This window comes from Phocoena sinus, chromosome 13 (genome assembly GCF_008692025.1).
Source record: "Phocoena sinus isolate mPhoSin1 chromosome 13, mPhoSin1.pri, whole genome shotgun sequence".
Classification (NCBI taxonomy): domain Eukaryota; kingdom Metazoa; phylum Chordata; class Mammalia; order Artiodactyla; family Phocoenidae; genus Phocoena; species Phocoena sinus.
The window spans coordinates 84,672,788-84,693,804 of NC_045775.1; the positions used below are offsets into that span (position 1 = coordinate 84,672,788).

General features: G+C 50.3%; 1 protein-coding gene across 1 annotated transcript in view; it reads left to right on the forward strand.

Moving 5' to 3' along the window:
- Nucleotides 1–21,017, forward strand: part of NPAS2 (neuronal PAS domain protein 2) — a 181,491-nt gene that overhangs the window by 145,005 nt on the left and 15,469 nt on the right. Inside the window, 8 exon segments of the mRNA XM_032653019.1 lie at nt 3,342–3,460; nt 4,202–4,284; nt 5,027–5,133; nt 7,955–8,102; nt 10,409–10,493; nt 13,597–13,738; nt 14,261–14,361; nt 17,026–17,115. Of these exon segments, the coding sequence (XP_032508910.1) occupies nt 3,342–3,460; nt 4,202–4,284; nt 5,027–5,133; nt 7,955–8,102; nt 10,409–10,493; nt 13,597–13,738; nt 14,261–14,361; nt 17,026–17,115 (875 nt within the window).

The window sequence follows — 21,017 nt, forward strand, 5'->3', positions numbered from 1 at the left end:
AGAGCTGGAGACAGACGCCTCGCCCCTGTTCCCACGTGGGGAAGGCTAGTTCTTTAGCTTTGGGAAAGACAAGGTCACTTCTTCTTTTGGATACTATAAAAGCTATGTATTCACTCTACACAGAACACGTAAATCACTAAAAAGTATAGTTTGGTGAACATTTTCTCCATTCCAGAACATACTAAATCAGTCGGGAATAACGGCTCTCTGTCTGCCTCGAAATAATCTAATTATGGCACCCAGAGTCTCCTTTACATCTGACGCAAAGTAAAATACTTATTCTGGGGATTGTGTCCTCGTATGTGTTTGAGGAGGGCAGAGGTAACAATTTAGTATATCTCTAGTGTCTTGCAGTCCCTGCACGATAAATCAGTTTATTACAGATTAAAACAGACAGTTTTTCATTATTTGTATTAATGGGATGCAAACACATACTGGATCCTTTTACACGGCAAATAACCACAAAATTACTTATCTTTGATAGTATATTGGGTTTTATAATTACACAAGATACAAATGTTGTAAAATATTGTTACGAATAACACACCTCAAACAAAACAGTGAGGCCGCACTGTCGTGATTCACTAGATTGTGCTCAGATCACTTCTGAGTAACTGGGGGGTGGGGATGGGAAGTGTATCAATAGCAAGCATTCGTCACTTTTGTTGGTTGTGAGTGGGCACATGCACGCCTGTTGGGTGGCGGGGGAAGGAAAAGTCTGGAAGCAGTCAGAGATCTGATAAGGTGGGGCTGTGCTGCAATGAGCGGTTAATCCTTCTGAGAGGCTAGGGAGGCCAGTTGTAATTAGATCTATTTTTTTCTACGACTTAAATCGAAACAACTAATTAAATCCTTAATTAATGTTTTTAAACCACCTCGGGTTAAGGAGTGCCAGAGAAGTTACTCTAAGTATTCCCTATTACCAGGAGGTCCCAGGGCACAGCCTGCTCTCGTTGACTCTAGAATTTGTGAGAAGGCTTCTGCTGAGAGAGTACAAGTCATTGCAGATGCAACTGGCCAAAGGTTGAAAGTGTCCTCCTCCCCCTGGTTTTCCCCCAAGGTTTTCCCCTTGCCCTCTGTTACAACTTTCAGCTTTGATTCACATTCGCCTTTGATCAGGCCTTCATCTGCTTCAGGTTTTGTGGAGGGAGAAGCTTGTTTAGAAGGAATTTGCTCAGTTCCAGGCCCCTCTGTAAAAGATCTGGCTTATCAAGTGCAGACTCCAAGCAATCTTGAAATTTCCCTCCTGGGAGATTTCCATCTCTAAAGCCTTCGAAGTTATAAAGGGACTCTGGTAAAACCACCTTGGGAGACACCCAGGCCAATGGCAAGGTCTGCAAAACACCCACTTAATTTCCATGATCTGAGGCTCTGCCCCTTGAAGAAGTGGTCGGCGGCTGGTGTTCCCAACCTTGTCCCCCTCGCTGTAAATCACTGAGGAAGGCGCTTACTGACAGCACGTGAATTTAGCAGCCGAAAGGATCAAACCAGCTCATGGTTTAGAGACAGATTAAAGAGACTTTCTCTTAAATGCCTGGGAAGTCCTCAGATGTTCACTTGGAAGGTCTTGCTATCCTGAAAGAGAATTTTATTAGGTTGTTTTCTGGCGGGAGATGTCTGATAGATTCAAGCAGAGAGGATATTTCACATCTGGGGAATTTTAAATGTCTTTTTATTATGCAGATGTTCACATCTGCAGGCCCTTCCCTTATGTGGACTTATTTTCCTTTCTCTTGATGACTTCCTTGGCTCACCCTACAAATTAATCTGTTGAGGCCAACGACTGACAGATGTAAACTCTCTCGGGCCCACGATTTTTTATTTTACCCACTTTATATTCATGTTTGGAAACCTTTGTTAGTATTTATGTGGATGCGTTCAGAGACTATGTTTGGTAAAAGGAATTTATTCATGTTAGTGGGTAGAAGACCACTATAGATAGAAGACCCATTATAGATAGAATCACTTAGAAACCTGTAAACATAGAAAACAAAGGATTCCCGGAAAGCCAAAATCCAAAGAGAGTCGCGCAGATTTCATTTTAGAACGCAGTTAGTTTTCTGACGCTTTCTGTGTCCTCAGATTGGAAAACATAACTCTGTCTTAATCTACAAGTTCAGAAATGTACAAGATATAATCAAATACAGTTGAAAAAGAAAGAGGTGGTACCGTTTATCTCGAATAATTATCCTCAACCCTGGCGGCACGTTAGTAAATCTGGGGGGCTTTGAAAAGTGCGGATACCTGGGCTTCACCCCGAGTTTCTGAATTAGCTGACCTGGGATGGGGGCAATCATGTAGAAGGTTCTGGGGAATCTGGAGAGAATTCAGTGAGTTTTCTCATATTGAACAGGGCTCTTTTTCCCGCCTAGCAAACTCCACCTAAAATAGCAGAATTTTTCTCTGGCCTGGAAGGTGAAGCAGTTTTTCACAGGCACCATGAAGACAGGTACTCGGCTCCCAGGGAAACTGCTGCTAATGCCTAGTGGTACTTCCCCCAGGTCTCTGGGGGCCTGGTCTCAGCATCATGGTAGGCAGGAGCCCAGAAGAGCCCCCTCTTGGGAGTCCCAAGACCTGGGTGGAGGCCCGGCTGCATCATTTCCACTCTGAGTCACCTCAGTTAATATGCACAAGCTTCCTGGACCTCTCAGTATCCTCATTTGTAGAATAAGGGAAGTCACACCTTCCCGGACTTGTAAGAATACATAAGACACAGTGAGCAGGTTTTGTCACCTGTGCAGTGAGTTTTCTTGTGGACGCTGCATACCTGTTGGGGCCACCCCCTCAGGCAGGCCGCTGCATCTGCATGGGCTCCATGGGGGTGGGTGGATGGGGGGTTTCAGGACAGAAGCCCTTGAATCCCAAGTGGGCCGCTCCAGGGCCAGGGGCAGAGGTGGGGTCACCGTGTGTCAAGACCTGCTACTTCCCCTGAGCCCATCAGTATCAGAAACACCGCCTGACGATGCAGCTCATCCTCTAGGACACTGGCTGATGTGCGCACCCAGGCCCTGCTGCAGCATGGGGCCGGCTGCTCAGTTGGCAGAGACTTTTTCCCGGCACGGTAACCGCCGTGGCTGCAGGACTGTGGCGGGGGTGGGGGGTCGGGGGGGGCGCAGAGCACTGTGTTACTCACTCGAATTCCAGCTCTGTTTGGCCTTGTGTGAGTTGCTTCCCAGTCTGAGCCTCGGTTTCCTGTGCAGTGGGGATGAGAGTAGCACCTAGGTCCCCGAGTTGCCGTGAAAATGAGGTAGTTGATGGACCTGAGGCCTCTCAGTTAGTGCCCAGTGGGGCTTGGCTCTGCACCAGCCGGGGCTGACCTGTGTCTCTTCCCCTCTGCCCAGCGCCCAGCCCCTCCTGTAACGGCTTTGACAGCGCCCTTTCGAGGCCCTGCCGAATGCCCCTGGGAAAGGAGGTCTGCTTCATTGCCACCGTTCGCCTGGCAACACCGCAATTCTTAAAGGCAAGTACCTGGAGAGAGTTTCTCACGCGGAGCGAGTACCACTGAGTCACACCGAGTGACGGGTAATTCATTGTCTTTCTGGGAAAGAATAAGATTTCAGTGAGCTCGTCACCGACTCTGAGAACGTTAAATGTCTGATTTCTGTATGGTGACAGCCCCGCAAGCTCTTTCCCGAACTTTGGTGGCCTGCGAGCCATTTTTTTTGGAAGGCAGCATGAATTACTGGTCATCCTACAGAGATGCTCTTCTCGAACTCTGTAAGCCTCCCTACCCTTCACGTCCATGTTGACACCACTCAGGGCAGGCGGAGGTAAAAACTGAGTCAAATTGAGGGCTGGCCTGTGGTCTCTTACCCGTGATTGCTTTCGCATCAGAATTTAACGTCATGAACTCAACGTGAATTATGAGTTCAGCATTGCAGATTCAACGTTGCATGAACGTTGAGTTAAATCAGTCCTTCAAATTCAGATGAAAAGCCATTTTCCACGTGTTTACCACACGTCTAGGTAATAGGAAGGGAGTGGTGTGACATTTTGGTTCTTAGGTATCTTTCCCCAGCTTGTGAAATAAATTTAGCATCATCTAATACCAAAATTAGCTACAGAGGCGGAGTTGCAGTCCAAGACAACTTGGAGACTTGCTCTAAACGATTTTAACTTCTGTTGCCGACCGCGCATTCTTGAACTAACCGGGGGGGAGCATCTGGCACCCCGAGTAATAGCTTTCTTCCTCTTAATACAGGAAATGTGCATCGTTGACAAACCTTTAGAGGAATTCACTTCAAGACATAGCTTGGAATGGAAATTTTTATTTCTGGATCACAGGTTTGTGAAAAGAAAAACATATTTGGGTTGGGTGCTTGTTTCCATGAGCCAGGCTCTCCTTGGGGGAGGAAAGTCAGGCCCGGTCTCTGCAAGAAGGGCTCTCTGGCAGTGAGGAAAGTGCTTCCCAGCCGGGGGCAGGAGGTTTCCCTCCACTGCATTTGCCCCGCTCTGAGGATATGTCCTGGGTTTGGGTCAGAGCATCTCAGGAGAGCCAGGCATCACAGCCTGGGACATCTTCGGGATACCCTCCCCCGCCACCCGACTCGGGACCCTCTCCAGCTCCCATCAGGCAGGACCAGATGTGAAGGAAACTCTCATCTTATTTCTTTCACCACCCTTCTGTCCCTTTAACCCAATCTTCTTACTTTCTTTCGTGACATTTTTCACAGTTTAAGGACAAGAAATCTCCCCTCCCCACCCTTGGATTTTCTACTACACTTTGAGGTTGGGCTGACCTAATCTATAGCTGTTTATAATCATTCAGTAGTGACCACATTTATGATTCTCGGGGCCAGGTCAGGCCAAGGGAACTGAGTATCTAAATGCCAAAAAATTTTGAACACTTTGGAAAACACAGCCTCTCCGGTTTTGACCATTGAAAAATTATTTTCCTGCTCTTATTCTCGGGAAATGAGGCCCCCAGGTTGATCATTACACATGCGAACCCGCCCCCTCGTCGGCCACCAGGGCAAGCCCTGTGGTACTTCCTCTCTGATGAATGACCCCCCACTGTGCTTGGCAGAGCTCCTCCCATCATAGGATACCTGCCTTTTGAAGTTCTGGGAACCTCGGGCTATGACTACTACCACGTGGACGATCTGGAACTCCTGGCCAGGTGCCACCAGCACCGTGAGTACCTCACACCAGCCCCGGCCAAAGGGCCCCCCGCTCTCTCCCCGGAGCCCTGACAGCAGGACTCTTAGGCTTTGGAAGTCAACTTAGTACTTGGTTTCTTCTGAGGTGGAGGGCTTGGTCTTCTCTGAGATGATCTAGGAGGAGGTGGAGGTCCCTATCTGGATTCCCCTGTGTTTTGCGTTCACCCGGAATTGACTTTGGTCTGTCTGCTTCCACCTCCAGCCCCTTCCCAGCACCCCTGACATATGCAGGCTCTTTGATCTTAAGAAACTAAGGTGATGCTGCTCCGTGTTTTTTTCTGAGTTACGCAGTAACGTTTCAAAGACAAAATACCGAATTCACTTAACCCTTCTTTAGTCAGCAGAGGTGTGTGGGTCACAAGCAACAGGTCAGATACTGAGCGAGGCCCACAGCAGAAGGATGACCAGAATCCCCTTGCTGCCCTGCAGGAGGAAGGTTTGATGGAAAAGCACAGTGACTTGACGGGATGTTGGTGTCTGGAAGGGGCTGTGCACAGGGTATCGAGGGGCTCAGGGGAGGGTCCCTCACCCCGCTGGGGGATGGGGTCAGGGAAGGCGCTCTGCCACAGACCAGGGGAACACACTGGCGAAGGGATGGGGGGCGAGGCTCATGGTGTGACGGAGGGGAAACCACAAGCACATCTGGGTCCTCACTTAGCAAGAGGAGTCGAGAATTCACCATTTAAAGCCGTATCTTTGGTGCCAGGTCCTACCTTTGAGTAGGAACATTTGTAGTAATACCGACCTACGGTTCCTGCTACACGACTTGACCACCAGCACTGCATTTTGCCAGATGCCCGTCTGTCCGACCCATTGTAATCTCGTTGACACGAGAACAGGCGTGAATTCCATCAGGAACCGCTCTTAGGTGTTAATAAGCGTCACCTTGAACACGTTAAGCCCTTGCTTCTCAAAGGTGGTCCTCGAGCAGAGCGCGGGTGTCAGAAGGAGTCTGTTAGACATATAGATCCTCAGGTTCCCCGCCGCCAGGCCTATGGAATCAGAGCATCCATTTTAACAGGATCCCCTAGCGCTCCGGGGGCCCATGAAATGTGAGAAGCACGGCTACTTTAAGCCGTTCGCCGCTTCTGACTCTTCCAAGGGAGAAAGGCCACCCTGGGTGTAGAACTACCTTTAGCGTCTGAAGGACTGGGCAAGACACTCTCAGTTTGTTGGGCCTCTACCCTTACCCGCCCCGCCTTTTGAAGTTCCCTCCTTTTTTTTTAAGCTTTAGAACATTTGATTAACAATTATGATGATCCGGCCTTTTAAAATGATCTCAAGATATTAGTCTCCCAGGGAAACAGAACAAAGGTTTTTGATGAGGACAAACTATCCATTGAAGAGGTTTTTCTAGACACCCTGGAAGACAGTAAACAGTATGCTTCCTGTAAAGTATCAGGAAAATGTTTTCTGAGGACTCTGGGGTATATTTCAGGTAGTGGAAAAAGTCCCTCCTCCCTTTGTGTGAGGAGAGGCTGAAGGCATCTTGAGTTGAATAATCCAGTTGGCTCTTCCTGTGAGTAACTTAGTTGTCTACCTGAGTCTCCAGCTGTCCCCTTAGCAATGTGTTGGTACAATCTTCATTTAATCATGTCTCAGGCTCAAAGAATCTCTTACAAATATTATTTTATTGGTAGATTCAGTGCCTCCTTTTCACTTGAGTCTCCTAGTTAGGTTTTCTCTTGATCGTTTGCATAAATAGGAGCTAAATTCCAGGCACTGAGGCAATAAAACCCATCGGCTCTGCCTAGCACGGGGAGATCAGCTCAGTGCTTTGCCACCACCTAGAGGGGTGGCATAGGGAGGGTGGGAGTGAGACGCAAGAGGGGAGAGATATGGGAACATATGTATATGTATAACTGATTCACTTTGTTATAAAGCAGAAACTAACACACCATTATAAAGCAATTATACTCCAATAAAGATGTTAAAAAAAAAATATATCCAACTGCTGGGACTTCCCTGGTGGCGCACTGGAGAAGACTCCATGCTCCCAATGCAGGGGACCCGGGTTCGATCCCTGGGCAGGGAACTAGATCCCACGTGCATGCCGCAACTAAGAGTTCCCATGCCGCAACTAAGGAGCCCGCCCGCCGCAACTAAGACCTGGTGCGACCAAATAAATAAATAAAAATAAAGCCCAACTGCTCCTCTTCCTGGGACCCGTGGCCCAGCTTTCTGCCCTGCCCAGGCTTAAACCAGCAGTATCCGTGTGTGCCGGGTGCCCCCAGGGAAGCCAGAAGAGACTTAACCGTAGGGGCTCCACGCAGCCCTGCACGGTGGAGCCGCGGTGGAAGGCACCTGTGGCCGATTCTCTATTTAGAGCCGCGTAGAAGGAGGATGCACAGCAGACTGGCAGCCGCAGGATCTGTCCAGAGGCTGCTGGCTGGCATGTCTATTTTCAGTCTAGTTCTCCCAGCGTCTGGATCGTCTTTCCCACGCTGGGCTCCCGCAGCTCCAAAGACGGCTGCACCTGCAGCAGGAGGATGAGCCCCAGGAAAGCCAGGGCCTCTCTTTAATTAAATTCCAGTTGGAGAATCTGCCCTGATTTAAGGCTCTCTTAAGCCTTTGAGCATTTGGGAAAGCAGACGAATCATTCCTCCGTCGTTTCAGAATACTCGTTACCATTTACCGTGACCTCGATAATGACTTAAAATCCATCACAAGTGGGGAGGTGACCGATGTGTGGCGCTGTCTTTTTGAAAGCTGGTGTTTTTAACAGTAACTTTGGGGCAAAAGGACCATTTTCGTCTTAACGTCGGTGATACGCAGACTCCACCTTCTGTTCACAGTGATGCAGTTCGGCAAAGGGAAGTCGTGTTGCTACCGGTTTCTGACGAAAGGGCAGCAGTGGATTTGGCTACAGACTCACTACTACATCACCTACCACCAGTGGAACTCCAAGCCCGAGTTCATCGTGTGCACACACTCAGTGGTCAGGTGCGGGCAGGGGGCTGGGAGGGTGGGCCAGGCCTGCGGCAGCTCCGTCAGAGCCCCATCGTTCTCAGTGGACCCCGTTTCTGAGGAGCGAGCCCCGGGCTTGAATTCTTCAGCGGGGCCTGGGCCGTGCTCTGCAGTGAACAGGGTAATCCGCAGAGCTCAGGTCCCTTCCGGCTCCACACCCAGCCCTGTGCTCCCAGGGCTGAGGCTTCCTCCCAGCGTCCCGTCAGGCCCCTCTGAAAGCTTCATTGAGCTCTTGCAGGCGGCCAGGATGTTCCTTAGTAAGTTACTGCTTCAGTGACCTACTTACATATTTTCCCCTCATCTCCATCCGGCCCCCAGCCTTCCCTTGTTGCTGTTTGGAGAAGAAGATTAAAATTTTGCCTCTAAATAACTCAGAGACATAGTCCCCTTTTTGAACACTTTAAAAAACCCCTGCTGGCAACCGAGGCAGGGTTGGTACAAGAGCCAGGCTGCTGGTGGGAGAGGGTTCCTGGCGGTCCCGTGGCCTCGGGGGCGCCCCCAGCCCAGCGTGGGTGGGCGGGGCTTCCAAGGGAGGCAGCACACCGGTATTCCCTGGACGTTGCCGTGCGGGTCACAGTCCCTCCCAAAGGTAAGGGAGAGGTGCTATTTGGGGGTTTCCCAACTATAAAAATTTTAAGAACATAAATCGGTTTTAAACTGGTCTAGAGGAGAGCATTGGAGGAGAGCAAAGAAAGAAGGGCTGCATTTTGTATATGTGCATAACAGATAGATGATAGATAACAGATGATAGGTGGAGAGATACAGTACATACCTACTGCATTATATACATGTACGTAAGAGGTGGATTATTGATAGCAGATAATCGGCAGGTAGGTAGGTGGAGAGATGGATGGATAGATAATAGATTAATAGATAATGGATGGCTAGATAGATAATATATGGATAGATAGATAATGGATGGATAGATACATAGATAATAGATGGATAGATAATGATGGATGGATAGATAATAGATGATGGATGATGGACAGATAATAGATGGATAGATAGGTAGATAATAGATACATGGATAGATAATAGATGATGGATGGGTGGATAGATAATAGATGGATAGATGACGGATAGATAGATAATAGATGATGGATGGATGGATAGATGGATAGATAATGGATAGACAGGTAGATAGATAATAGATACATGAATAGATAGATAATAGATGATGGATGGATAGATAGATGGGTAGATAGGTAGATAATAGATACATGGATAGATAGATAATAGATAGATGATAGATGGATGGAGAGATATAGGTAGGTAGATAGATGATGGATAGACACCATACACACACACACACACAAGTAAATCCCTCGTCTTTAGTAAGGGGGGAAGGAGGAGAGATAAGAAGCACAGGTATTTCTCGGCCAGTGGCTGTGATCGTCGCATCGCGCACGCACTCAGGGACCTGCCCCTGGCCTCCCAGCCTACCCTGGGCACATCAGCAGCCAGTGGTTTCTGATTCCACGGCCAGTCCCCCCTCTCCGCCTGGGCCTTTGCCAGAGGATCCCTGTGCCCCCAGGGGAGGTGGACATCATCAGCTCCTTCCTCCTCAGATCTGACCTGGACCCTGTTCTTCCTCTGCATCTTCTATCTCCCAGATCCCAGATTTTCAGAGAAAGTAGGGAGTGACCTATTGAGTAAACGAGGTCACAAGCATTCTATAGGCCCAAGACCCCTCGCCCAGCCTGCGTCTCCACACACGAGGCAGAAGCCACAGCTGAGTCACTCAGCCATCACCACGTTGAACTGATTTACCCACGCTATTCAAAAAGTGGGTCCACAGACTAGTCGACAGTCTGGGTCTGGTTAGTTCTAGGTTTGGTCGAAAGAAAGCTTCCGGCAGTTTCGTAGTCTGTAATTACTAAAAAAAAAAACTTATGTGTCACTTCCTCCTATGTATAGTCCAAACTGAGTAGGTCTTAAGAAAGTCTTCTAATTATTTGAAGGCTGAGGCTCATTCTGTAGAGGAAAGTAGGTTTCTAAAGGCAATTATGTTTGGGGGTTTCGGGGTAAGGGTAGAGATCAGTAAAGGAGAAGGAAATAAAAACATCCTGGAAAGGAAGATAATTCTGAATGTCCCAGTGCAAGTGACTGCAGTGGAATTAACGCCCAGAAAGAAACTCCATCCTCAAACGAGTAACAGGGCTAACCTCCTTGCCGGTGGCTGTTCTGGGAGGGGTATCACACGGGGAACCTAGCCCTCTTCGCTGGTGTCGTCCTGGAATGTACCCCCTCCAGCTGTGGTCTCTTGATTTCCTGAGCAGTTACGCGGAGGTCCGGGTGGAAAGAAGGCAAGAGCTGGCCCTGGAGGACCCACTTCTGGAGACCGTCCACCCTTCGGCACTGAAGGTATTCTGATGCCCAGCAGAGGGTAAAGGCCAAGTGTGGCTGAGTAGAATCTTCCGTGAGTTGTGATCATACAAACGGTCACACTAAAAATGGCGGGTCGTATTTATTGAGCTCTTGCTATGTTCCCAGTACTATTCAGTGTAATTTGGGGGTATTTGCCTATTTGCCCCTTGTGAGGTTCCTGTGAGGTGGGCACCGTTACTGTCCTTCTTCAGGTGAGACAGCAGCACACAGAGGATGTAGCTAATGTACCCAAAGCCACCGAGGCTGGGAACTCACCGAGCTGTGCGGGAAACAGCCTCTGGACGCGGGGCAGGGTTTGGCACTTTGCAGCCTTACGAGAATGGCTGTGCAGGCACACCTCAGAGGTACTGTGGGTTCCAGACCACCGCAATAAAGCGAGTGTCGCAATAAAGCGAGTCACACAAATGATTTTTGGTTTCCCAGTGCATATAAAAGATCTGTTTACACTATACTGTAGCCTATTAAGTGTGCAATAGTATTAGGTTTTTTAAATTGTACAAACCTTAATTTCAAAAGACTTCATTGCTGAAAAAGCGCTGAGCACCACCTGACAAGGCAGGGTTGCCACAAACCTTCCATTTGTACAAAATCACGCTCCCTGCGAAGTGGGATAAAGCGGAATGTGATAAACAAGGTCTGCCTGTAGTACGTCCACTTTGTGTGTGTCCCACGGGTGAAAAGTTGGGGGTTACTCCGTCGTCCCATCGAGGCAGGGAATAGTCTGTGTGCCCTGCCCTCCCCTTAGCCTAAGGCTGATACTCTGCCTACAAAAGAGCATCCCACAAGCACGCTGCCCCTCGCACACCCTCGTGGCTTCACTGGTAGGGTGTACTTTCCATTTCTGTGTCTGGGGCTCTGAGCTGACAGCCTTGTTGGAGCCAGCTTTGCATCAGGGAGCTCCGAGAGGTGTTGGGGAGGTATTTCTCTTCCCAAAGCCCAGACCTCCTTCCTCGCCCAGCCTGAACCCTCTGGATCCCTCTGGCCAGGCTGCCCCCGTCTCTTCTCCTGGCGTGTCAGACACCTGGAAGGGAACTTGGAAGTAGACGAGAGCTCTGTTTCTCAAAGGTCATTCTTCAAGCAAACACAAACGTTGGGAGAAAAAGAGAGAAAGCAAGAAAGGGAGTGCTGTATTTCATCAAAGCTAAGAAGCCATCAGTTGTAAGGTCTACCATTATTTTATCTCCACTGAGAAAGAGAAGATGCTGCCGATCTCTGCAGTCAGGATTTCTTATCATTAGTTGAAGGACACATCCCAATTTCAGATATGTCAAAACGTGAGAGGGAAAGGGCCTCGTAGATCTGATGAGACAGGGTTCACGTTCCAGCCTGCCCGTGACCTAGAATCCAGTCTCTGGCCGGAAACTGACGCAGCAGCAGTGGTCCAACAAAAGCATCTCTGATCCATTGAGAACTCGGTTGGGAAGAGGGAGAAATCCCCTTTAAAGACCAGACAGCAGTCGCGTCTTTGCTGAGCCTCCCCTGCTGGCGGGCTACGTGGTGACGTGTTGTACGGTGATTCATCACCAGCACGCGGATGAGACACCTCTGTCATCGCTTGTGGACGTGTTACCCAGCTCTGTCCATTAATGCATCGTGTATCACGTCCAAGGGTGGAATTAAGCTGTTAATAGGCAGGTGTTAGACACACCATACGCCACAGCTGAAGATCGGGCCGTGTGTATATCGTCCAGTCGAAATTGATCATTGAGGTTTCCAATCCTTTGGGAATATTAGAGCCCAACGGAACTTCTCATCAACCTGCCCTTATGTACAAGCACACACATACAATCTCAGGCTGCCAGATTAAAGAAGCCCCTTTTAAAGAAAAAGCTCTAGGACCATGCTTTTCAAACTCTCAGCGGTAATGGACCATTTGGTTTTTTAATTTCAAACCTGTCACTGATGGACGCTTTTTAAAAATGCAAATTCCCCTGCTTGGATGGGATGTGTGGCTATGTCAAACGGCTATTAAAGCTTCTCAGCTCCAACTCTTACTTCCTGTACTTACTTCTCTGCTGACCAGGAGCATACAGTTCGCCAACGGCCATGGGCCAGGGACCCCACTCTGAGGGGTGTGACCAAGCAACAGGACCTCAAAATAAACATTTAGCACAGCAAACCGAGGCACATCCTGCGCTTCTGTTTTGCACAAAGACCCGTAGGTCTCGTAGCAATCATTTCAGCCGTACTCGGGCACACGCAGTGTCCACCCTCGCTGGAGCCGTGACTCAAAATACAGAGCAGCCATGTAGAGTCACACACAGAGATTTAAGAACTGAGACCAGGAGACGTCAAGCAGCCCAGGAATCTCATCATCTTTCTGAGACCAGGTAGAAGCCTAGCCCAGGAGAGAAAGCATTGTTTCTTCTTTAGCTTAAAAATCATTGTAATCCCTGTTTTCTTAGGCTTATGACACCGACACCAATGCGGGATGGAAAGATGGTTCCTCAGGGTTGCAAAGTCACAGCTGCTTTCTCACCATTCTGTGCTCAAGGCAGAGGCATCCAGGGGGCCCAGCATCAGTTGGGATCCAGGGGTCAAGAATTGGAGACCGCTGGCCCTTTGCCTGTTCTCCACTCGGGGGCCCTGAGGTTGCAGAGGAAGAGCAGTGGGGAGATAGTGTCCAGAAGCGTCCAAAGGCGTTCGTTTCATGGGAGTATTAGTAATCCAGTACCACCAACAACCTTATTTCTAGACCCGGCCGCTCCACCTGCTTCTGAGGAAGCCATGATTCTGGGCGTGAGGTAGCAATTTTAAGGAAAAAACAAAATGCCAAATCCATTACGAAAATCTAAACTATCAAACTCAAGGCGAGAAAGTGTAATAAACACTGCGTACAGGCTACCAGCCTCTCGAAGATGCGAGATTACATCTTCGTATAAATAGTCCACCCGAATGTGTTTGGAATTATCTCCAAACCGTTACAGTATTTCTCTCCATACCCTTCAAAGGCTCCTAAATATTTAGAGAACAACTGAAGTCACCTGATTCATTGCCGTGATCTCGATGCTGAAATGTGGAACTCTGTGTGTGTGTGTGCGTGCGTGTGTGTGTGTGCGTGCGTGTGTGTGTGTTTCAGCACAAGGGCTCCAGCCTGGAAGCTCAGCAGCACTTCAGTGCACTCGACGTGGGCACCTCGGGCCTTAACACCAGCCACTCACCATCGGCGTCCTCAAGAAGTTCCCACAAATCCTCGCGCACGGCTGTGTCCGAACCCACCTGTGAGTGTGACACCGCGGAGGGAAGGGGTGGGCGCCTGTTGGGCTGGGGTGATGGGGGGTATACAGAGAATCCCACGAGGGACCCCCGAACTTGAGAAGCAGGACAGTCTGTGGTCTGAAGCAGAAGTTGCCATTCGGTTGCCGTGCCTGCCCTTCTATCCCGCGGGTCTCTTCCCCCCCCACCCCCGCCCCGGCTCCACTCTCTGGTTCCTCCACTGGCACACACAGCCGACATGAAGCAGGCGATGTGCAGACCCGGTGAGGTGTGTGATCAGGCAGCTGGCTGAACCATGTGGTGGACATAAAGCTCGTGGATGCTCTGCTGTCATCCACCTGCTCCCAGGTGATGCTGGAGGCGGGCAGAGCCTCCGTGGATCTCAAAACCACCTCACTTCCTCTGGGCTTCCTTTATCAGATTCCAACCAGGCCCGTGTTGCATGCCCACCGTGGTCACTGTTCCCCTCTTTTGATAAGAAAGCTTTTAAGTGTGTGCAAGTCTGAAAGGTGATGTGTTTCTTGCAGCTACTCCGGGCAAGCTGAGGGCAGAGGCCGGCACCACGGCTTTGCCAAGATCGGCTCAAGAGCTCCCCGTGCTAGGGCTCAGCCAGGCAGCCACGATGCCGGTACGTGAGTGACCCCAAACTTTTCACCCAGCCTGTGCTACGGCATCGCAGGGGCCTGCAGGGCCACAGGACCGTGTGCTGCATCTTCGCAGAGAACCAGCTGTACTTAGAGATTGCTGGTGGCAAGTGGGGGTGGGAAGTTAAGATGTTTAATTGGCAGCAAATTTGAAATATTTTTATTCCAAAATTAACATGGATGTATATCCATAGAATTCAAAATCCAAAAGAGTTTTAAAGATAAAGTTCAAAACTTCAAATTTGGGGTTACACCCCCAGAGCCTCTGGGGGTACGTGATTAAGACCCTCCTATTTTAGATCCCATTTCACTCCAGTGCAAATGTCTGAGAAGCTTGATGTCAACAAGAAGGTTCCCCTGCATATATCAGGCAGTGTCCCTCATATATGCGAGGCTTCTCCAGAACATCAGGGAACGTGTGGCCTCCTAGAAAGCGTGCTGGCTGGATGCAAAGTCACTGATGTACCTACCACACTCCCATTTCCATCACCATGGAACAAACCACATCAAACTCAGTGGCATAAAGCAACAGTCATGGGGCTTCCTTGGTGGCACAGTGATTAAGAATCCGCCCGCCAGTGCAGGGGACACGGGTTCGAGCCCTGGTCTGGGAAGATCCCACATGCCGCGGAGCAACTAAGCCCGTGTGCCACAACTACTGAGCGTGCGTTCTAGAGCCCGTGAGCCACAACTACTGAGCCCGCATGCCGCAACTACTGAAGCCTGTGTGCCTAGAGCCCGTGTTCCACAACGAGAGAAGCCACCGCAATGAGAAGCCCGCACACCGCAAAGAAGACTAGCCCCCGCTCACTGCAACCAGAGAAAGCCCACGCACAGCAACAAAGACCCAACGCAGCCAAAAATAAATAAGTTGAAAAAACACGAAAACAAAGAAAGAAAGCAACATTTTCCATGTTCATGGATTCTGGGTCAGGAATTCAGAAAAGGCACAGTGGGAGTGACTCCTCTTTGCCACCTGGTGTCGGAAGCCTCCCCGATCAGGGCTGGGAGGTCCACACCCCCGGTGTGTCTGCATCCCCGGCTGATGGCTGGGCCCAGCTCAGAGCATGCTCTGTTGACTTGCTGGACCTCTCCATGCCATCCTCCTGGCATGCTCCTGGGTTCCAAGAGGAAATATCTGGAGAGGGACTTCCACGAGAGCCAGGCGGAAGTGCGTGGCTTTCTGTGACCTTGCCTTAGAAGTCTCACAAGGGCTTCCCTGGTGGCACAGTGGTTGAGAGTCCGCCTGCCGATGAAGGGGACACGGGTTCGTGCTCCGGTCCGGGAGGATCCCACATGCCGCGGAGCGGCTGGGCCCGTGAGCCATGGCCGCCGAGCCTGCACGTCCGGAGCCTGTGCTCCGCAGCGGGAGAGGCCACGACAGTGAGGGGCCCGCGTACCGCAAAAGTCCCACAATGTCACCTCTGCCATCCCTCTCGGGCAAAGCAGTCCCAAGCTCACCCACAGAGAGGGACACAGACCTCGCTCTCAATGGGAAAGGTGTCCCCAGATTTTAGGGCCACATCCACATAGTGGCCAAGTACTCCCCACTCATCCCTCGCTGACCTCTTTCAAGATGGGAGTGAAGTGTCCCCTTCCTTCTTGCTGTCCACCCTGCTGAAAAGCTTGGGCAACATGTTTCATTTTCAAGCAGAACATGACAAAGGCCGCTTTCTTTGTCCCCAGCCACCTTTTGATGAGCTTGTGAGCTATGATGGCCGCTCTTCTGATACTGGCTGTCCATGCAACCCTCTCTGCCACTGTTGGTGACAGTTCTGTCCCAGATGTGCAAGGGAACAAAGCTGGGGGAACCAGAGCCAGTCCCTGGGATTCTCACTCAAAACAGGTCTCCTGCTGCCTCTGCTTCTGATCTTGTTCTGGGGACAGCTTTCTTGCTTTTTGTAGTCCCCAGGGCCTGGGGCAGCTTTGGGATAACCTCAGAAGAAGCTTTTTACTTTTCTTTTTAAAGCTCTCAAGAGCCTCGTGAAGCTGACGGTTGCATTTCTTGTTTCTACACGTTGTCCCACCCCACCCCTGCTCCTCTGCCCACCCGAGCGATCGGGGCACAGAGGCTGGGACTCCGCTGACCTTGCAGGACTCTCTCCACCAGATTGCAGGCAGAGTCTGGCGAAACTGCAGCCACATTCACTGCCCGGGTGGGTCAGTGGGTAGAGCCGTGCAGGGCCCTGTCCATCTGCATTAGTGTTGAGCAGGAAGGCCAAGGTGTTGTCTTTCTGCTGGACAACACCGCTAAGAAAGTATTGATCTGGGAAAAGAGCGACCAAATCCGCCAAGAACGGAGCCTAGAAAAGGAGGCGAGGCAGGGTGGGGTGGAGATGCCCAGCTCCGGCCGGTGGCAGCGGCTCTGCAGAGCACACCGTGATGGAAGGCATCGGGCCCGAGTGCCCCCAGCGCCCCCCACCCTTCACCAACCGCGTGTCACCGCTGACTCCGTGGCCTGCAAGGGCAGCAGCCTGCGACCCCACCTTTCCCGGGGAACATATGCCTTCCAGAAGTAAGCCGTCCACTCTAGGGCAGAAGGGCCTCCTTGAGGCCAGAGAACCCAGCTGGCTGAGGGACAGCACCCGGCCCTTTCTGTAGCGGCCCAGAAGCTGCATTTGACAGCAAGGCCCCTCTCCTTTCCCCAGGCTCCCCTGCCCGCCCCGGCGTCCTGTGACATCACACAGCAGCTCCTGCCTCAGACCGTCTTGCAAAGCCCACCTGCCCCCGTGACACAGGTGAGTCTGGGACTCAGGGCAGGGGAAACCCGGGGCGGCACTTCCCCGAGACAGGATGCTGGGGTCCTCTGGAGGGTGTGGGTGCACTGGTGCTGACCTACAGGCTCCACACCAAGGCCCCCCAGATGGGACTGTTTCTCCCCACGCGCAGGTGGGGCGTGTGGAGCTGTGGACGCTGCCCCTCCCCCGGCCTCATCTCCATCCGTCCTCCCACTGATCTTCTCTGGCGTCTGTTTCTCAATCCTTTTAGCGATCTTTCTTCATCTCTCCGCCATTTTTCCGTGTTCCTCTCATTTTTCACGACTCCTAATTGGTCACGATATTTTAGAAAAGGTCTGAAGGAAGCCAAATGTTACAGGAAGACTTTGCAAGGGTTTAAAAGCTCTGAGTCCAGTGTTATAAATACCACATTTTAAAAATAAAGGATCAGGGCTTGGCTGAGTAATTCCTTCTATGTTGCGACAACATTCAGCGAGTTACTGTTTGGGTGAGTCAGGAAGTGAGTGTGAAGGACGCAAAGATGCTTGTGGCGCAGCCCTCGCTTTTGGACTTGGAGTTCAAGGGCAAGATGGGCATATAAACAGAGAAACCGGGCTTCCCTGGTGGCGCAGTGGTTGAGAGTCCGCCTGCCGATGCAGGGGACGCGGGTTCGTGCCCCGGTCCAGGAGGATCCCACGTGCCGCGGAGCGGCTGGGCCCGTGAGCCATGGCCGCTGAGCCTGCGCTTCCGGAGCCTGTGCTCCGCAGCGGGAGAGGCCACAGCAGTGAGAGGCCCGCGTACCGCAAAAAAAAAAAAAACCAGAGAAACTGCCACGGCAGGGCATGTGTTTTTATAGAACCAGTAAGAAAATATTCTGTCTACGGAAGTCCAAGGGCAGTTGAGCTGACCGGTCAGACCTCTGATTTCCATTCCTTTATGAGATAGTGAGCTCTGCCCCCTTTCTGGCCACAAGGGGGTCCCAGGGGGGCAGTTCACCAAGATGTGTCCCTGGCCACACACTTGCCAAAGTGTGGACGTCTGTCTTGGTGCAAATCCGTCACCACTGGTGAAAACTCTTTCAGAACATACATCCTTCCCACGAACAGGGGCCTCACATGTTTTCCTGGAATAAGAAAGACACACGCTGCTAGCACGTGCTCCTTGCCAGAGTTAGGCTAAAGCAAGGATATAAAACCTACCAGCCAGAGTCGGCTAACGCGAATGATCCATATTCATCCTCATTAGGAAAAAAAAGAAAAAGAAGAATTTTTTTTCTCTTCAAATTTCCAAGGCACATTTGGTATGAAATGAGTAACTTCTTCAGTCCAAAGGCCCATGAAATGAGAATTCCTTCTTCTTGTGGGTCTTGCATCGTAATAAGTCATGGTGTGCTAAAGGCCCCTTTGGAATCCTAGTTTTTCATATATTGATCTTCAGTTTAATTAACAGTAACAGTTCTTAGTCTCTTAGGCCTTAATAATAACCATATTTTTTTATTGGAGTATAGTTGCTTTACAATGTTGTGTTAGTCTATGCTGTACAGCAAAGTGAATCAGCTGTACGTATACATATATCCCCTCTTTTTAGATTTCCTTCCCATTTAAGTCACCGCAGAGCATTGAGTTCCCCGTGCCATACAGTAGGTTCTCATTAGTACTCTATTTTATACATAGTACCAATATATGTGTATATTTGTCAATATATATGTATACACACACACACGCACATATATGTGTATATATGTCAATCCCCATCTCCCAATTCATCCCACACCCCCCTTCCCCCTTGGTATCCATACGTTTGTGCTCTATGTCTGTGCCTGTATTCCTGCTTTGCAAGTAAGATCATCTATACCAATTTTTAGATTCACATATATGTGTTAGTATATGATACTTGTTTTTCTGACTTACTTCACTCTGTATGACAGTCTCTAGGTCCATCCACCTCACTACAAATAACTCAATTTCGTTTCTTTTTATGGCTAATATTCCATTGTATATACCTGCCACACCTTCTTTACCCACTCCTCTGTTGATGGGCATTAAGGTCGCTTCCACGTCCTGTATTGTATATAGAGCTGCAATGACCAGTAACCGTATTCTTTAAGACGTTCTTGTGTGATGCTGGCCTTTCAAATCAGATAGTTCTCATACCTACTCACGTGAAATAACGAGATTCTACAATTTTCTCTCTTTCCCCTCACTGATGTTATCACTGTGGTACCCTATCGAGGGAAAGGGGAAAAAAAAAAATCCACAATCTGGGAAACGGTTATCTGGCTAAGCGATGGTTTTGCTTCGTAGTGAATTGCTAATGTGTCTCTAAGTTAGGGGAGATCTCTTTATCAAAAAGGCCACAATCAAGAATATAACAAGAGACTCATGCTTGGGTGTCCTGGAACGCCTTGGGAAAATAAGGATAAATAAATAGAGTAACTAACACTGAGGCTCGGTGCTGCCACCTTGCCGACCACTGGCCCCCTCACTGTTTCCCTTGGGAGCCATCTACCCCTGGGTGTGGACATCGTAGCCTGAACTGTCTCCAGACTTTGTAGAACCCAGCACAGATGCTTTTGTCTTTTGTTATTTTAATTGAATACCTGATACAGCTTTTCTTTCTCAGTCGAATTCTCTTTCAGAATCCCAGCTGGTGCTTTTTTTTTTTTTTTTGCGGTACGCGGGGCCTCTCACTGTTGTGGCCTCTCCCATTGCGGAGCACAGGCTCCGGATGCACAGGCTCAGCAGCCATGGCTCACGGGCACAGCCGCTCCGCGGCACGTGGGATCTTCCCGGACCGGGGCACGAACCCGTGTCCCCTGCATCGGCAGGCGGACTCTCAACCACTGCGCCACCAGGGAAGCCCCCCAGCTGGTGCTTTGATGAGTGAGATTCTGACTGAGACTTCTGTGATACAGTCTCTGGTGTAGGTATTTTTAAGCCCATGTTCAGCAGGATTTTTCAGTGAAGTCTTGAGGTCAAAGCCGCTCTGATTGGGGTGGAATTGGGGCGTGGGGAGCTGTCATTGGCAAAGTCTCTTGGCCTCTCCCACCTCCTGAGACTCTGGGTTCACACTGCGGCCACCCCCCACCTTGCTGTGGACCTGGAGCCACTCACAACCTCTCTGCGTGGCGTGGGCGTGTTGCAAGGAGGTACAGGGTCCAGCTTTGCTGGCCTGGCAAGGGTAGGTCTCCACAAGTCGTGGCACCTGCCTCTATTATTCTTCCTGGTTCTTTTCCTTCTTATTCTGCTGCTCCAAAACTGTAGTCAGTGTGATTCCATCCTCCGGTTTATCCTGCCTGTATTCTAACCTCTCCCAGGCTCCCTGCGTTTCCATGGATGGGAGGGCAAAGGGCAAAAGAAAAGAGACAATCTCTGGAGGTGTTTGCAAAAGACAACGGGCAAGAAACAGACTCAGGAGGTTGTCGGAGATAGAGATTGAGGGGGAATGCAGATTAAGTCACTGTAAAAAAAAAAAAAAAAAAGGGGGTGGTGGTGGCGGGGGACAAAATAAAGAACAGAAGCCCCAGCGCAGCAAACTCACTCTCCTCAATGAGCAGGAGTCACCGACAGCCCCAGATTGCCCAGAGCAGGGCGGGCAGCCCAGGGAGCCTCAGCTTCACCTCCCATCTCATGACCTCCCCCTCCACATTTCCTGCAAGGAAAGAACCTTGTGTCAAGGCAGACAGGTGGCACGGGGCAGAGATCACCTGGGAAATCTTGCGAAAGCCAGCCTCCATCCCAGGAAGGAGTCGCGAGGCAGGAGGAAGGGGACTCTTGGGCTCTTGCCCACAGCAGACGTCAGTGCTCGTGCAGTCACCTCCACCAGCGGTACCCCCGGGGTGCGCAGAAGGCGATTGTACTGTTTGTCTCCTTAGCTCTTTTTCACACAGATTTCCAAGAAGTGCAGGGACAGCCTGCAAGTGA